This window comes from Condylura cristata, unplaced genomic scaffold (genome assembly GCF_000260355.1).
Source record: "Condylura cristata isolate star-nosed mole 26May11 unplaced genomic scaffold, ConCri1.0 scaffold00004, whole genome shotgun sequence".
NCBI classification, from domain to species: domain Eukaryota; kingdom Metazoa; phylum Chordata; class Mammalia; order Eulipotyphla; family Talpidae; genus Condylura; species Condylura cristata.
This window is the reverse complement of record NW_004567105.1, coordinates 68557763-68573910: the sequence shown is the minus strand read 5'-3', so window position 1 is coordinate 68573910 and position 16148 is coordinate 68557763. Positions and strand designations below refer to the sequence as shown.

Genomic DNA, 16148 nt, shown 5'->3' with positions numbered 1-16148 from the left:
TACTCCTTCCTACTATGTTATTACTAAATTGTATATATGTATAAAGTTGCATGTTCTCTTTTAAATATGAAATCATTATTCGTAATGATAAAATGATCCAATCTCAATATATGACAGCACAAAATACACTAAGGAAGCCTTTGAGTGCAGAAGTTTTAAGCACTCTGAGTCAAAGACATTGATTTTGATTTTTACCATCATGTCCCATCATCTGAAACATGGCAAAGGCAACACGTGGACAGGCAATGAATGACTAATATAATCAAGCTTACAAAAAAAAAAAATCAAGCTTCCCATTTAGGGAAAAAAAATTGCAACATCAAAATGGGGGTGGTCCCTTGGATTTGTTCATGTACACACATGAAAAACTTCCTTCCCCAAGAACTTTTCTTATTAAAAATGCTGAACAAAACTAGAAACTTTGTCAGAGCAAAAGCATGGGAATCATAGGTTTGGCCTTAAATGTAAATAAAAACTATAAAATTTATTAAACCAGGGCCCTCCCTGGTGGCACAGCAGGTTAAAGCACAACACTAAGAAGCTAAAGCCACTTCAGCATGAGTTTGATCCCGGCCCTAGAGGTGACCCACATGGTGCAGCAGATCTCTCTTGACCCGCCCACTGCTCCCCTCAGGAGTGTACTTCGTCAGTTGGCCTGTTCTGCTCCTCACTCTGTCTCTGGTGACTACTCTCACCATCCCTGCACCTCTGGCCTGTACCCCAGTTCTATAGCTTTTTAAAGCAACCTTATTCAGAAGCACAACATTTAAAACAATCAAAAGCAGGTAGTCTGGTAAAATATCCTTCTTTTTCAACTCTTATACCCATTTTGAACTTTAGGGAACACTATTCAAAAATTTCATCTAAAATAATGGTTTTCTAAGTTAAGGTTGCAATTTACTAGTTTTCATGAAATCAGTTTATGATTTCAACCAGCATTTTAAAAAAATGACATAGAAAATAATTAGAGTATAACATGCACAGTAATATTATTCTGTGAAACTTTCATTCAATAATATATTTAAATATCCATATGACAGATACATAGGCACATGTCTGCAAATGTATACTGCATCGTGGTGTAAAAATGAATTTTTGTAGTGATCACAATTTTTACAAACACAAAGTAAACTAAAAGACCGAGTTAGATAGTCTAGCTCTAATATAACATTAAAATCATAGTTCAGACAGAACAAAGGCCTTTATTTCATGCCTGATGAGATGGTCAATTATAAAAGTTATTGCAGAAACTCCCAATAATTTTATAAGACTAAGGGGTACAATTCTATCACTAGCATAAATTCAGTGACAATGATATTTTAATAAATATCAAAATGTTTTGGAGTAAGATGTCTGCACGTGCATGCTTGTATTAGTCTGAAATTAACAGAAAAAAAAAAAGCAAAACAGTGTTACGTGCATAAAAAAATCTTGTTTGTCTAAAATGCCTAACGGTGTGCATTGGTAAGTGAGGTACAATGATAAAATGTCATTGTATGGTGAGTGACAGTTCCCTGACAATAAAGTCTTAGTCTATAGAAATTTAATTTGCTCATTTTCCCATTCAACAAAGTATCTTGTTAAAAAAAAAATGACCAAAACTTGTATTACTCAAGTCACACATTCTAGCATATAAACTATTCCAGTCTTCCAGTCAAATAAGTTCATGTTATTGAATAGTCTTGTCTTAATTCCTGCTATCTTATCTGTAATACCAGTGAATTTTACAAAGGCATAGGATTTAACAACTCAACTGAAATAGACCTATTTCAAGTTTCCTTTTGCAGAATTTAGCTGAATTTTAAACGATTGCTGGGGAATCCATATGATTTGGAAATTTCCATTGCTATTAGAACTGCTAGGCAAACAAAAAGAATCACAAGAATCACAGACACCTTCATTTCCCCCCATATGTAATAGTTAGTATCTCTGCTATTTAAAAACAAATGAGCCATTAAAGGAGGGAGAACTGAAAATATTAAGGGTTTTCATCTGAAACATTTTCAAATCTGCTATTACAACCAATCAAAAAATAGTGAATTAATTCTCCAAGAAACTTGGCCTGAGGGGCCCTCCCTGGTGGCGCAGCAGGTAAGAAGCACAGCACTAAGAAGCTAAAGTCACTTCAGCATGAGTTCAATCCCCCCCTGTTCCCGAGTTGACCACATAGCACGGCAAACCTCTCCTAGCCCGCCCGCTGCTCCCCTCAACAGTGTACTTCGTCAGTCAACCTGTTCTGAACCCCACTCTGTCTCTGGTGAATCTTCTCACAGCCCCTGCACATCTGGCCTGTACCCCGGTTCTGTATGCATAAATAAATAAATATTAAAAAAGAAAGAAAGAAAGAAAGAAACTTGCCTGAAGGTTTTCACTTGGAAACAAAATTTTTAGAGAACACAGCAAAGAGGTTGTGGAAACAAGTTCAGGGAGTGTCAATTTCTATTAGAATGTACCTATTACTCAAGTCCCTGGAACTCTGAAAGTCAACAGTGAATGCACAATACTAGCACAGCACATGGGCTACACACCATGACGTCTTTCTTTTTGGGAGTACTGGCTCTGCTCCAGTGTGCCCCAGTTATGTCCTTCGATGGAATCTTCAATGGAATTAGGCCGTGTAATAGCAAATGACAAAACAAAAATTGCAAGCATATTAAAATTAAATTAATTTTAAAACTAAATTCATTAAAATGATTGTAAGGGTATTGTTAATAGGAAATGATATATACACCAGTAAAAATCTCCACCAAAGTAGAACAGCAATGTATTCCTACTACTCCTATTCAAAATCGTTTTCTAATTTTGAATGCCTACCTAAGTCTTCCTCTATATCATTACATATAGCACTGCCATAACATTTGAAAGATTGTCATTCTAAGATCAGAGATTATGGCTTTGATTTGATCCTCCTTCTCCCAAACCTACCATTCCCAGTCTTGAACTATCTTTGCCTTTTGTTTTTATGCAAAGTCTATAGCACTAACATCACTTGTAGCCCACATAGCTTCCAGCAGGTCACCTTTCAAGAAGGTATCACCTGAAAGTTAAACTGACAAAAGGAAAGATCAAAGTCATAAGAAGGCATCACAAAATCATAAATTCATTAGATATTGCTAATGTTCAAACATTAATGAGTGACCTCCTGATTTATGTAGATTACAGCAATGTATGCTAAAAATCCCTAGACACACTAAAATGTTAAGCAAAATGTTGAAGCATGACAATTCCTACAAGTAAGAAATTTTTCAAGTTAGCAGCTTTGTTTTTCCATTATAAAATTATATTTAATCACCAAACCCAAAGCTATTTTCCATTTAATAAACTGTCATTTTTAATAATATGAAAGTAAAAAAATCTAAAGGTTAAACAAAGCATATTTTATACTATAAAATCAATCTCATTATTTTGTGATAATTGGCAGAGTTAAAGTTTTTTTTTTAGTTTTTTTTTAATGTAACAATAGATACACAGATTTTAGAATTGATTTGCTTAGAGCAAAAATTTGGAAGCATGAAAATACTTTGCCAATATTCACTATTTTTTTCTAATTTTTTTATTCACTGTTTATTTTTTTAATAATAGTTTATTTTTACATCATTTTGTGCTTATTATTTATTTTTAAAAGGCAAAAGAGTATGTGAACACTGTCAGACTGTTAGGCAATGATTAAACAAAATATTCATATGTAAGCATAGTCCAAACAACCAGAAATACCAACCCTGTGACTGCCAAGACTTCGAATGGACAATGCATCCTCAACTCCCTGATAAAAATGAAAACAAATGAAGTAAAAGTGTATGAGTGACTGCATAAAGTTAATGAAGGAAAATTATCACGAGCAAGTTCACAGATTATTACAAACCAGATAAGGACGATGATGACTGGACCGGTGGGAATACCTAGCCCTTTCTGAATCTTCCTGGGAAGGAGAAAGTGAATGGAGAGTTAATCACTGAACAAAGGGTTTTTTATCAGAACAAATGAGCAAAGAACAGTCACTTAAAGAGCATAGTAGCACCTTCCTTACAAGCAGTGACCACAATTTGACTCCATACAAGAAATCTGGGGCAGCCACATGCTCCAGTTATAAGAAAGTAGAAATCTTGGCAATATTATCAGTTTAACATTGCACATGTGTCTGACTACTTGCAGAATGTAATCTTTGTATGACTAAGAGAGCTCACCCTATTAGAATAAACAAGTATACTTAACAAACAAATTGAGTTCAGCATTAAAAAGTAGCATTTTATCTATTTTTTTCACTGTGAATCTTGGTTTATGCAATGCAGAAATAAATGTTAACTTTTTTTTAGCCACTCTAATGGGGGAGGGGGAGGGAGGAGAGTAGAACTAAATGAAATAACCCCTGATTGTGTGGTTAACATGAAAAACTACATATAATTAGAAGAAAATGGATAAATATGTTATAGTTAGTAAAGTGATCTCAAGATCTGCTTTATGAAGATTTCTGAGAAAAAGAAATGACCACATCCTAATAGTTGACAAAATGAAATGCAATTCTAAACTTTTCCACGTCAGCTATTAGCACTGGAGCATTAAGTGCTGAGTCATATGAAATGACCAGTCCCTAAAACCTAATCAACTGAAACAGTAAATAAAAAAAAAAACAACTTTCGATCTTTTAAAGTCCAAAGTGTTAAAGTAACTTGCATGGACTAAGCTTTTAGACACAACTATCCAACTGAGTTCACAGCACTCTTTTCCAAAATAAATCAACTCCTCAATAACCTATGTCAGGATAATGTGACCGTTATATGGGTGGACAAATGGATGTGGCCATTTGTGGCCCCTGCACCTCTGGCCTGTACCCCAGCTCTGTATGCATGAATAAAAATCTTTAAAAAAAAAAAAAATCCGTAACTCCATGAAAAAACCTGGCCATTTTCTAAGAGTCAACCAATATTTTATTAAATTAAGGCTGAAGTCACTCCCTCAGTTTCAAATTAGATAACTTCAATTATCTAATCTGACCAACAATTTCAAATATATAAACAGTAATATATAAACAGAACATTACTACTTAATGCTTTATTTTGGTCATAATCATTGATTAGAAATATATAATTACAATTCATCTGTTGTATATAATGGTGTATTTGATCAAATCTTTTACAAAGCTTGTTTATAAGTATCAGCATTATTCAATGTCCAATATTTAATTTCTCCCTTCCACAGTTAGGAAAACAATACATTTCCGTTTTCCTGGACATCCTTAACAGTATAAAGAATTCAAGTCTGAAGAAACAGAGCAATTTCTTAGAGAATGGATGCATGTTTGTTCAAAACTTTCTGGAACCTTTTATGTTTTAGAACATTTAAATTGAATCAATGGAAATGAAACATACTCTGCTTTTAGAATCTCACTTTAAGTGAAGATGAAGTAGGTTTATTTAAAAAATCCATAACTAGGCCCTCCCTGGTGGCGCAGCGGGTTAAAGCACAGACCTGAGAAGCTAAAGCCACTTCAGCATGAGTTCAATCCCCACCCACCCCAGAGGTGGTGCAGCAGACTTCTCCTGACCAGTCCGCTGCTCCCCTCAGCAGTGTATTTTGTCAGCCAGCCTGTTCTGCTCCTCACTGTGTCTCTGGTGAATCCTCTCACTGCCCCTGCGCCTCTGGCCTGTACCCCAGCTCTGTATGCATAAATAAATCTTTAAAAAAAAAATCCATAACTCCATGAAAAAACCTGGCCATTTTCTAAGAGTCAACCAATATTTTATTAAGTTAAGGCTGAAGTCACTCCCTCAGTTTCAAATTAGATAACTTCAGAAACTATATTTACTCTTTAGGTCACCAAAACATTACTACTTAAGACATCTACTTTAAAATCAGGACTTCTGGGGTCATGGAAAGTTAGCTAAAAGGGACTATCTGGAGCCCCAGAAAGAACACGGTTCTTTTCTTTCTGATCCTTTCATCTTCCAGTTCATTAGCAGAGCATTCACTGATTCTTTGTCATCTTATCTATAAAATGGAGACACTGATACTTGTCTTATAACAGTGAAATGAAAACATGCAAAAACACTAGCACAGTGTTGGCATGTAGAACACACTCAATGTTAGTTTCATGCCTGTGCTGCATACCCTTGCTTTTCCTTATTTCCCAGCCCCACACAAAGAAAGGACTACAATTAGGAGAAATTTTTCATACGGGAAGGTCTTACTGATAACTCGCAATCCTATTCTTGTGCATGCACTGTTTATTAAAATTTATTAGTAATTTAATTTTATATTGGGACTATCATATGCCAACTTCTACTATAGGCTAACAAACAGAAAGTTGCAGGTAAATGAGAGGAAGAATCATTTTGAAAGGATTAAAAGCTAGTATTTTGAGAGGATAAAAGCGGTAACTATTCCTAATTAAACAAAACCCCACTTTCTATGCATATCCAGAAAGTGGATATTAGCTGCCAGCTGCATTTTAACCTAAATTGTTCCTCCTCCATGAAAATACAGCATACATACTACCTGAACTGTACACATTTCACATAGATAAAAAAAAATACTGGCACTCAAAATAGGCTTTTCTTAATTAATTTTATCTTTGAATTATAATACATAATTTTTAAAAGTCAATCTAATTAGACTGACTAATTTGATTGAAAATTTATCCCTAAAATGTGATTCCTTTTATTTACATGAAAGAGTGAATGTATCATCAGTAATATTAACCCAGTTACATGCAGAAACAGTTTAAGTAAAAAAATCAGGCTAGTTTTAGCAGCAAGAAAAAACAGGTTCTGCTTTGAAGTAACAAGCACATACAATTAAGTCACTTAATTTTTTTTTTAAAGATTTAATTTATTATTTATTTGTGCATACAGAACTGGGGTACAGGCCAGAGGCTCAGGGGCCGGTGAGAGGTTTTCACCAAAGACAGAGTGGGGAGCAGAACAGGCAGATCTACCTAGTACACTGCTGAGGGAAGCAGCAGGCGGGCCAGGAGAGGTCTGGCTCACCATGTGGTCTCCTCCGGGGCAGGAGGCAGGCGGGAATTGAACTCATGCGGAAGTGGCTTCAGATTCTCAATGCTGTGCTTTAACCCGCTGCGCCACCAGGGAGGGCCTAAGTCACTTAATTTTAAAGAACCAAAAATCTTTTGTCTTTTCTAAAATGTTATCACAATAAGAATTATGGTAACATTTTAAACTGATAGATTATTACCATTATAAATAGCCTAATCCTGGTTGTACCTTAAAATACCAATACAGTAGGGATTTGCTTGAGAAAACAGTTTTGCAACAATTAGATCGTTCAGAGATCAGACTCCTCAGATGATAAAAATACCTATTCGATATGAGAATTTAAGACTTCATACTCCATACCTCAAACCATTCACATACCAAGTTAGGAAAAAATGTAATAGTAAACAGTTGGGGAGCTTAAGACTAAAATTTTCAAATTTAGAAATTATTTACAATATTCTGCTGGTTCACAACTTGCTCTTGCATTTAACAAATATGGGTGGTGGTAAAAGACCTGAAAAAGAGGGCCCTTCCTGTTGGCTCAATGGGTAAACCACAGCATTTCGAAGCTAGCTGCAGCTGCTTCAGCACAAGTTCAACCCCCCAGCAGGGAGGGGACCCATATGGCGTGGCAGACCTCTCCTATCTCTCCCACTGCTCCCTTCAGCAGTATACTTTGTTATCTGCCTGTTCTGCTCCCCACTCTGTCTTTGGTGAATACTGTCACTGCCCCAGCAGCACCTCTAGCCTGTACCCCAGTTCTGTATGCATAAATAAATAAATCTTTAAAATAAAAAAGAAAAGACCTGAAAAGAACTGAGAGAATTGAAAAATAAGAGTAATTATCAGTAGAGATGAAAGAGTGACGTGGATCATCTCTCTATGAAGACCCTACTGACTTAAGTTTTGTTTTTGTTTTTTAATACTACCTTAAGTTTTAAAAAGATAGAGAAAGGAGAGGAAGGAAGGTAGGGATGTGGGGGGAGGAGCAAAGGCGGGAACTGAGGGGGAAATTTAACGTAGACAGAAAACACATTCATTTACTCAATCTTTCTTGGTAGGAACACTCACGAGACATGTGAGGCTGCAGACAACAACGGAATACGGCAGGATTTCAAGTTCACATTTGGTCCATGATAGACAGAGGTGACACTCTGACCTTTAGGTTCAAACATGCCAAACACTCCTGCTTTGCAAACTATTAGTCAATGTTTTATTCAAGATTGCATTATTTCAGCAAGTCATCACAACATGCAGGACAGGCAATCCTAGCCTACCAGCCACTTATGAATCTGTCCCCATTTTCGATCAAAGGAATGATGAGAGTGCTACAAATACAAAAGTTTCATAAACTGAATAGGTTTCAACATGCTGCATCTGTCAAAAAGAATTAAATCAACCCTGTATATTTACCCTGAAGGAAATGATTGTTAACTCAAAGAAAGTAACATGCAAAATACAAAAAATTACTAAGCTAAATATGTTCAAGGATAAAAAGACACATGGTTCTATAAATAGCTTAAAGAACCACAAAAAGAAGTTTAGTTAATAACTGACTCTATATACAGTGATTTTCAGAGTATAAAAGTGTTATAATCACAGAATACATGTAACATTGTCATTTCAAGCTAAAAAGTGCATGCTTTTCTTTCTGATGACAAAACATATTGGAATTATAAATTGTAGAAAGCCATAAGAAAATAAAGCCAATCATAATTCTGTACAGACATATTGAAGTAGAGATAGTAATCACTTCTAGTGATTTTTGATCTTATATATGGATACAGGTTTTTGTAACACACAATTGGAAGCCTACCAGTCTTACAGGGTTTTTTCTATGAACATTTTTCTACACTATTAAATATGCTTAAAAATTATGATTTAATGACTTCACATTGCTTTATTATGTACATATAACATAATGAATCCAAATTCAAAGATACTCAAGACTGTTGTAAATTATGTTAGTGTTTTTAAGTCTATCTTCACTAAAATAGGTAAAGCACTTAAAACACTTTAACCATAAGAGCTATATTTGCTGTTATTTCAAACAAATGTATTTAATTTACTATCAGAGTGGGTTACTAAAATATACACATCACTTTGTACTAGTTTCAAAGGAAACTAGATTAATTTCACATGTAAACTAGTCAAGAATCGATATTTTGAAATGAGCACAAAATTACCTCTTTTTGTTGTCGTTCCAGTTCTCTCATGCGTATATCTCTTGCTTCTGCCCGAGCAGCCCGTTTTGCGGCTAGCCTTGCCTCTGCCTGAAACGTTAATACAAAGATTTAGCTTTATTAAAACAACCACCACTACCATTTCTACACCAGCCTTGAAGATAAGGAATGAAAGGGAGGTTACCTTTCAAAGGGGGTGAAAGGGCCAAGATACCATCTATAGTAAAGTCTGACTGATTTTTTTCAGTCAGCTTCATGTCTTTCTCGAGTTCTAGAGGCTCTCCTGAAATCTCTGCCTTTACCTTTAGCTATCTACCTTGATTACACATTGAAAACACTTACTACAATTCAGTATTTATCTCTCCAAAATTGTTTTTTCCAATTTTTTTTCACTATCAATTCAATCATATACATTAGAAACATGAAAACCAATCTCTCTCATCTTGGGTGTTACCAATATTCAATCTCCAAGTACAATCAATTCTCTTCCATTGAATTTATCTCAAACCCATCTTAGCTTTCCTTATTCTCATTGTTACTACTTGTTTCAGTAATCCTTCATATCTCTCTCTTTAAATTGCAATATGTTTAGGGCATCCCTGGTGGCACAAGGTGTTAAGTCTCAACACTATCAAACTATCACCAGCCACTGCAACATGAATTCGAGCTAACCCACGCGGTGTATTAGACCTCTCCTTTCTTGCCCACTGCTCCCCTCAAGTGTATTTCAGTAGATCTGCCATTCTGCTCCCACCCTGTCTGTGGTGAATCCTCTGACACCTCTCTCCCCATCTCTGGCCTAGACCTCAGTTCTCATACACGTAAGTAAATGAAAATAAATCTTTTTTAAACAGTGCAGTGTAATTCATATATTATCAAATGCTTAAAAGTACATAGTTCAGGGCCTCCCTGGTGGCATAAGGGTAAAGCGCAGCACTATGAAGTTACCAGTAGCCACTGGAGCATGAGTTGCATTCCCCAGCCAGGGAGCTAACCTACATGGTGCAGCAGACCTCTCCTGTTTCCCTGCTGCTTCCCTCAGCAATGGATTTCAGTCAATCTTCCTGTTCTGTTTCCAACTCTGTCTCTAGTGAATCCTCTCATCCCCATACTTCTAGCCTGTACCCTAGGTTTTGTATGCATAAATAAATAAATCATTTTTGAAAATGTACACAGTTCAGTGATTTTTTTAGTATTCGAATGTTGCACAAATATCACTACTATCTAGTACCAGGATAGTCATTACTAAAATTCTATAGTCATACATAGACAACCCCTTTACGTCTTCCTCCTCCTAGGCTCTCACTACCTTTGATGTACTGTATCTCTATAAATATGCCTATTCTGGACTCTTTCATATAAACTGATATACAAAAGACCTTTTCAATTCTTTATTGGATACTGTAGCTACCTCCAAAATCTACTTGTCTCCAGAACAGACCCTATAATTCACCTGTTATTCTGATGTGTAAAATCTTCCAAGGAACATATCTGAAAAATTATAATTAAGCTTACAGCAATATAAAAGGATCCAATTCAAATTGAACTACTTCTATTCAGGGGGGAATCTTAGCTTTAGCCTTAATATTTATGAAATTATCACAGTGTTACCAGAGAAATCTCCTCACTATCAAAACTCAAACTTCCAAGATGGCCTGGTAGATGACAACTCACACTCATATAACTATCAGCCACTGAGCAGTGACTTAGCAAAGTTAGATACTTACTTTCCTTTCATCCACAAAGCAGCCCACTGAAGAAATGTTAAATAACTTGCAAAATATCTCCCAGATGGGAGCTGAGGCCAACATCCTGAAGATTTAAGCTCCCATTAATGCAGATAAACCATGATGCCACAACTTAAACTTTTACATTCCAACTGTAAAGGCATATCCCCTGGGCAAATCATAAATGATTACTTTCAATGAGTTATCCTAGGATTCTCAATTTAGCATAGTCCCACTTTCTGTGAAACTAAGCCATTCTGGTTCTCTTTATTCTTTAATTATAACTTTTTCCCAAATGTAGATAATTTCCTTTTGCTGCCTTTCCTCCCTTCACTCCACATTTTCAACTATCAGCCAATAAGAATACTCAAATACAAAGTATTTGAACAAAAATAAAAATGTAATTATGAATGACTAGGGGCAACCTGATCTTCCCCCAGAGGACACACTTTATTTTCCTATCTCCAAAAATAGGACCCTTGTCAAGCTTGCTCAAAAACTAGTATCTTAAGGTCTCCTACTTGCTGACCAAGTCTTACTTGAATCCAGTCCTTGAATTCATTCCAACAGACTTCCCCACTTCCAAACAGTCTCTTACCAACCACTTTCACCTGGAACACTTGGTTTTCTAATTTTAACTTCATTCTGTCTATTTCGACTCTCTTCCCATCCTTGTTTTTCCATACCACAAACTGTTGGATTAATTCATCTGAAAACCCAAGGAAAGGGTGAGGAAAAACAACCCAAAATAAAACCTGATTACACATAATATACCCTCTGATGCCCAATACTCAGAAGAATCCATATGCATTCTGAATTTTAAATTAGGATTCTGCTAATGCTTCAGTTAAATAAAAACAGGAAAACTAAAAATAAAAATAAAAAAAAGCTAAAATAAACTTGCTGTGGCTGCCAGTGGCATATCAAATCAGAAGCACAACAGTGATCAGTCCTATTATAAATTTTCTATCTGTCCAGTGGGTCGACAAGTAAGATGGGATCTATCCATCTGATGAACAGAGCTCACAGACTGCTTGGAATGTAACCCACAAGTCAAATTTCATTTGGGACTACTGTTTAGAGAAAAAGAAAGAGACTGCTTTTAAAAAAGGAGAGAGAGAAGTTTATTAGACCAACCTAACAGTCAAAGGCATGAGCATTAACTGTAAGCTTTACAATGTATATAAACAAACACACAGTGAGAGAGAGCGGAAAATGAGAAAGAGAAACACCCATCTGTTCTACACTGTGTACTCTTCCATCCTCACCAGAGACTTTGCCCCAACTATCTGATCCCTCTCTTCTGTCTTCACTCTTTGCCTCTAGGCTTGGTCCTATCAAAAGAAGGTTCAAAGTCACCCCTCCTCCCTAGTCCCCAATCTTTACAAAACAAAAGCAAACTAACAAAATTATCCTACTCTGGTTCAATTCTTTCTTGTCTTCTATTTACAGCCAACTTTTCTCACACCTCCCTGCTCTCTTCCCATTCTTAAATGGCTGCATTCTGGCATCTGCCCAAATCACTTTACTGAAATCACTCAGGCAAAAGTCACTAATGACCTCTAACTATTGAACCCACAGAATTTTCCTATTCTTATCTCACTTGTCCTTTCTGGACTGCCAACATCACTAACCACTCATTCCTTCTTAAAGCTATCTCTTCACTTTCTAAGCACTAGTCTTCCTGGTTTTCTCTGATTCTCTGATCTCCCTTCCTCAGAACTCTTCATGGGCTCACTTTTCTCTGCTAGCTCCTGAAATTTAAATATAACCAAAGCTTCCAGGCTTGATCTGGTTTTTCACTTTTTTGTTGCTAGTTTTCTTTTTTTAAGATTTATTTTATTTATGCTTACAGAACTGGGTGAGAAGTCACCAGAGACAGAGCGAGGAGCAGGGCAGGCAGATCGATGAAGTACACTGCTGAGGGGAGCAGTGGACGGTCAGGAGAGGTCTGCCGGGCCATGTGGTCACCTCCCGGGTGGGGCGGGGATCGAACTCATGCAGAAGTGGCTTCTTAGTGCTTTTAGTTTTTCAGTGTTGTGCTTTAACCTGCTGCACCACCAGGGAGGGCCCTGGTTTGTTTGTTTGTTTTTTAAACTCTGTTCCCAGGCAGTATCAGTAGCCTGCAAATCTTTATGCCCAACCCAAACTATTCCTTCCACAATCGTGACCCAACTTACTGCTATGAAATACTCAGACTGTCTAAATGGAACCTCAGACACAATATACTACAAAATAAATTTATCATCTTTCTCTAAACTTCATGTCCCCCATCAGCTGTCCCCTTGCCCCAAAACTGAGAATTATACTAATGTTTCTCCCTCTACTTTCAGTCACTACATCTCAACTAGCCTGCTCCCAATTAAGACCCTATCTCTTTTCTAATTTTTCTACCAGAACTTTCTTCTCCACTTTACCACAAATGACTTATCTCAGGCTCCACCTTCTCTTACCAAGTTGACTACAGCAACTTCTTAACCAGTGCCCTGCGCTCTACCAGTCACTCTTCACAGGGCTGAAGTGATTAATTAGCCTGTAATTCAAACCTGAGTAAAAGATTTTGCCCTTCAATGGCTCCCCAACAGCTTTTAAAACCCAACTTCAATGCCTTAGCACACCAATGCCTTTATGATTGCCTCCTATCTCCCTTTAGCACCATCTTTCCACTGCCATAAACCACACTGAAATAAATATGCTGGCAGTTTCCCACGTGGTTTCAGGTATGTCCCACCCCAGTGCCTGTAGAACACTTAGAAGAATACACCAAAAACAACAATGCTTATGGACATGCGTATTACAACTTTAGGTTACACACAGGAAAGATAAAGAGATCTTTTGATTTAATTACAGTAGGGAGGGAAGGAAGTGGGGGAGAGAAAGTAAGTCTGGAGAAAGAATCAAAGGACCCTAGACCTAAGTTTGCTTTATGTCTTCCTTCTCCCTTCCGGTCTATCTTTTTAAAGAAAACAGCTGCAGCAAAAGTGACAAAATGTTGGTATCAATTAATGCTGGATGGTGGATTCATGGGTATTTACTTATTACCAAAATCTTTCTGCAAAAAAAAAATCGGCACATGAAATATATATTCAAATGTCTTTGAAAGGAAAGGAACTCGTAGCTTCTTTGAAACTTTTGTGCTAATGTGATCATATAAGTGTTAAAGTAAGTTAAAATTACATAATTTGATAGAAATGCACTAAATTGAGCTAAGTCTGGAATTGCTAAACTGCATGTTTATATATAAAACTCTTGCAATTGGCATGAGTTAAGAAAAAGTATAATCTGGACTTTACAGACTGCTTCAATTTCAATACAAAATTTCAGAAAGTGAAACCAAGGAAAATGACTAATTCAGGTAGCTAAGAATCAGAGCTTTCTGTATTAAATTTTATTTACTCTTCTGTAACACTCATGCCAAAAGAACACTGAAAGACAAATTAAGAGACACAATATTTATTGTGTTGCTATGGTTTCCAAATTAACAAATAAAAATCATTACTCAATTTCCTAGCAACTTCCCTTTAGTAGAAAATCTAAGGTATCGTTTTTCTTAATTTGATCTTACAACACATTCAACCACATTGTTAAGCTTTTGGTAACCGAAGACCAAATCTTCATGTTTTTCTGAGTACAAACACCAATATGTATTAGATAAAATGTTGGGATTTTAACCCATTTTCCTCTGATGTTAAACAACTATTATCTTTTTTTTATTCAGGGAGCTTTTGATAGCAAAATGCTTTTTTTGACATGGGAAAAGAAATTTAAGACACTTTACATCAATACATTAAAAAATGCAAGCTAGTAAACAGTACAAGAATTAAACTTTGGATCTGCAATGACAAAGCTAGCTAAAGGGGTAAGTCCTAGTAAAAATTTTTAACAAGAGAAAAAGTGTTGCTAATAATGTCTTCATATTTAGGTTAATAATACCGTACTATGTGAATTTATCCTGAAAATTCCTTTAAGTCACAGGAATGTGAAGAGTGCAACAATGACTATTTTTTTAAAGATTTATTTATTTATGCATATAAGAACTGGGATACAGGCCAGAGGTGTGGGTGGTAAGAGGGTTCACCAGAGACAGAGTGAGAAGCAAAACAGGCAAATTTACAGAAATACACTGCTGAGGGAAGCAGGCACCTATAAATCAGAGACATTCTGCAGGGAAGAAGGAGGAAATGAGTTCTCTCACGTCTAGCTATTCAACCTTGAGTAAATTAATCCTAAATCCTACTATAGGTTTTAGGCTGAGAAGTGATTATCTTCAACCCTATACTTTTTCTCTAGAGAACATCATTCATATCCATGCTTCATCAGTTACCGTCTGTATGCTTACAAGTCTCACATGTATAATTATGTACAGCCCAGATTTCTCTTTTGATCTCTTCCCCAACTGCATCTTCAAACTCTCCCCATAACAACAAATGCCACCAAAAATTCATGCTCTTCCTTCCCCAAAACCCCTCCCCGCTCTAATGTTCCCCACTAAACAACAGATGAACAAATCAAAACTTCCCACTCTCTGCCACAAAAATACAGGCACGCCCTGGGTATCACTACCTACCTCTCCATTCCAGCCACCTATCACCATCTCCACTATCATCACTTCAGGCCAGGCCACCACACCCTTTGCTGTTCTAATGACACATCTCCCCATATCCATTAACACCTCTTTCAGATATAATCTCCAACCTACAGTGAAGTGATCCTTTCAAGACAATTTGATCATGTCATACCCCTACAAAAAATCTGCAAGTGTTTTCCTATGGTTCTTAGGACACAGACCACAGACTGTAAGTCCTTTCAGGAGCCTCAATCTCTATCCCTCTGACATTAGAGCCAGATAATTTGTTGTGGAGGGCTGTCCTGTGCACTGTATAGTTGAATGTTTAACAGCATTTCTGACCTCTCCCCACAAATCCCAGTAACATAAACTTTCCCTAGTTATGACAGACAAAAAAAACCTCCATACATTGCCACTTGTCCCGTGGCAGATAAAATCACAATATGATCTCACTCCAACATACTTCTCTGATTACTTTCCTCCTGGCTGTCCATGTTACTATAAACAGTTATCCTATGGAAGTTATCAGAGTGAAGAGTGTAGGAGCTTATACGTGAATTTCAGCTCAACTTACTTCTAGTTATTCAACCTTGAGCAAGTTGTTATACTTATCCATGCCTTGGATAAGTATAAAACAAGACAGGCACAACTTCACAAGAGTTGTGATGAGTACTTAGAAAAA

The 16148-nt window shown here is 36.5% G+C and overlaps 1 protein-coding gene across 3 annotated transcripts in view; it reads right to left on the bottom strand.

Annotated features, from left to right (window-relative positions):
• LRRFIP2 (leucine rich repeat (in FLII) interacting protein 2) overlaps positions 1 to 16148 on the bottom strand; it is a 91328-nt gene that overhangs the window by 50044 nt on the left and 25136 nt on the right. For 2 of the 3 annotated variants that reach the window (XM_004676321.2, XM_004676322.2), the window contains exon 3: positions 9176 to 9262. In XM_004676321.2, coding sequence (XP_004676378.1) covers positions 9176 to 9262 — 87 coding nt within the window. Of the gene's footprint in view, positions 1 to 3718; positions 3764 to 3862; positions 3920 to 8266; positions 8318 to 9175; positions 9263 to 16148 lie in introns of all 3 variants that reach the window. The other variant, XM_004676320.2, reaches the window with a different exon arrangement.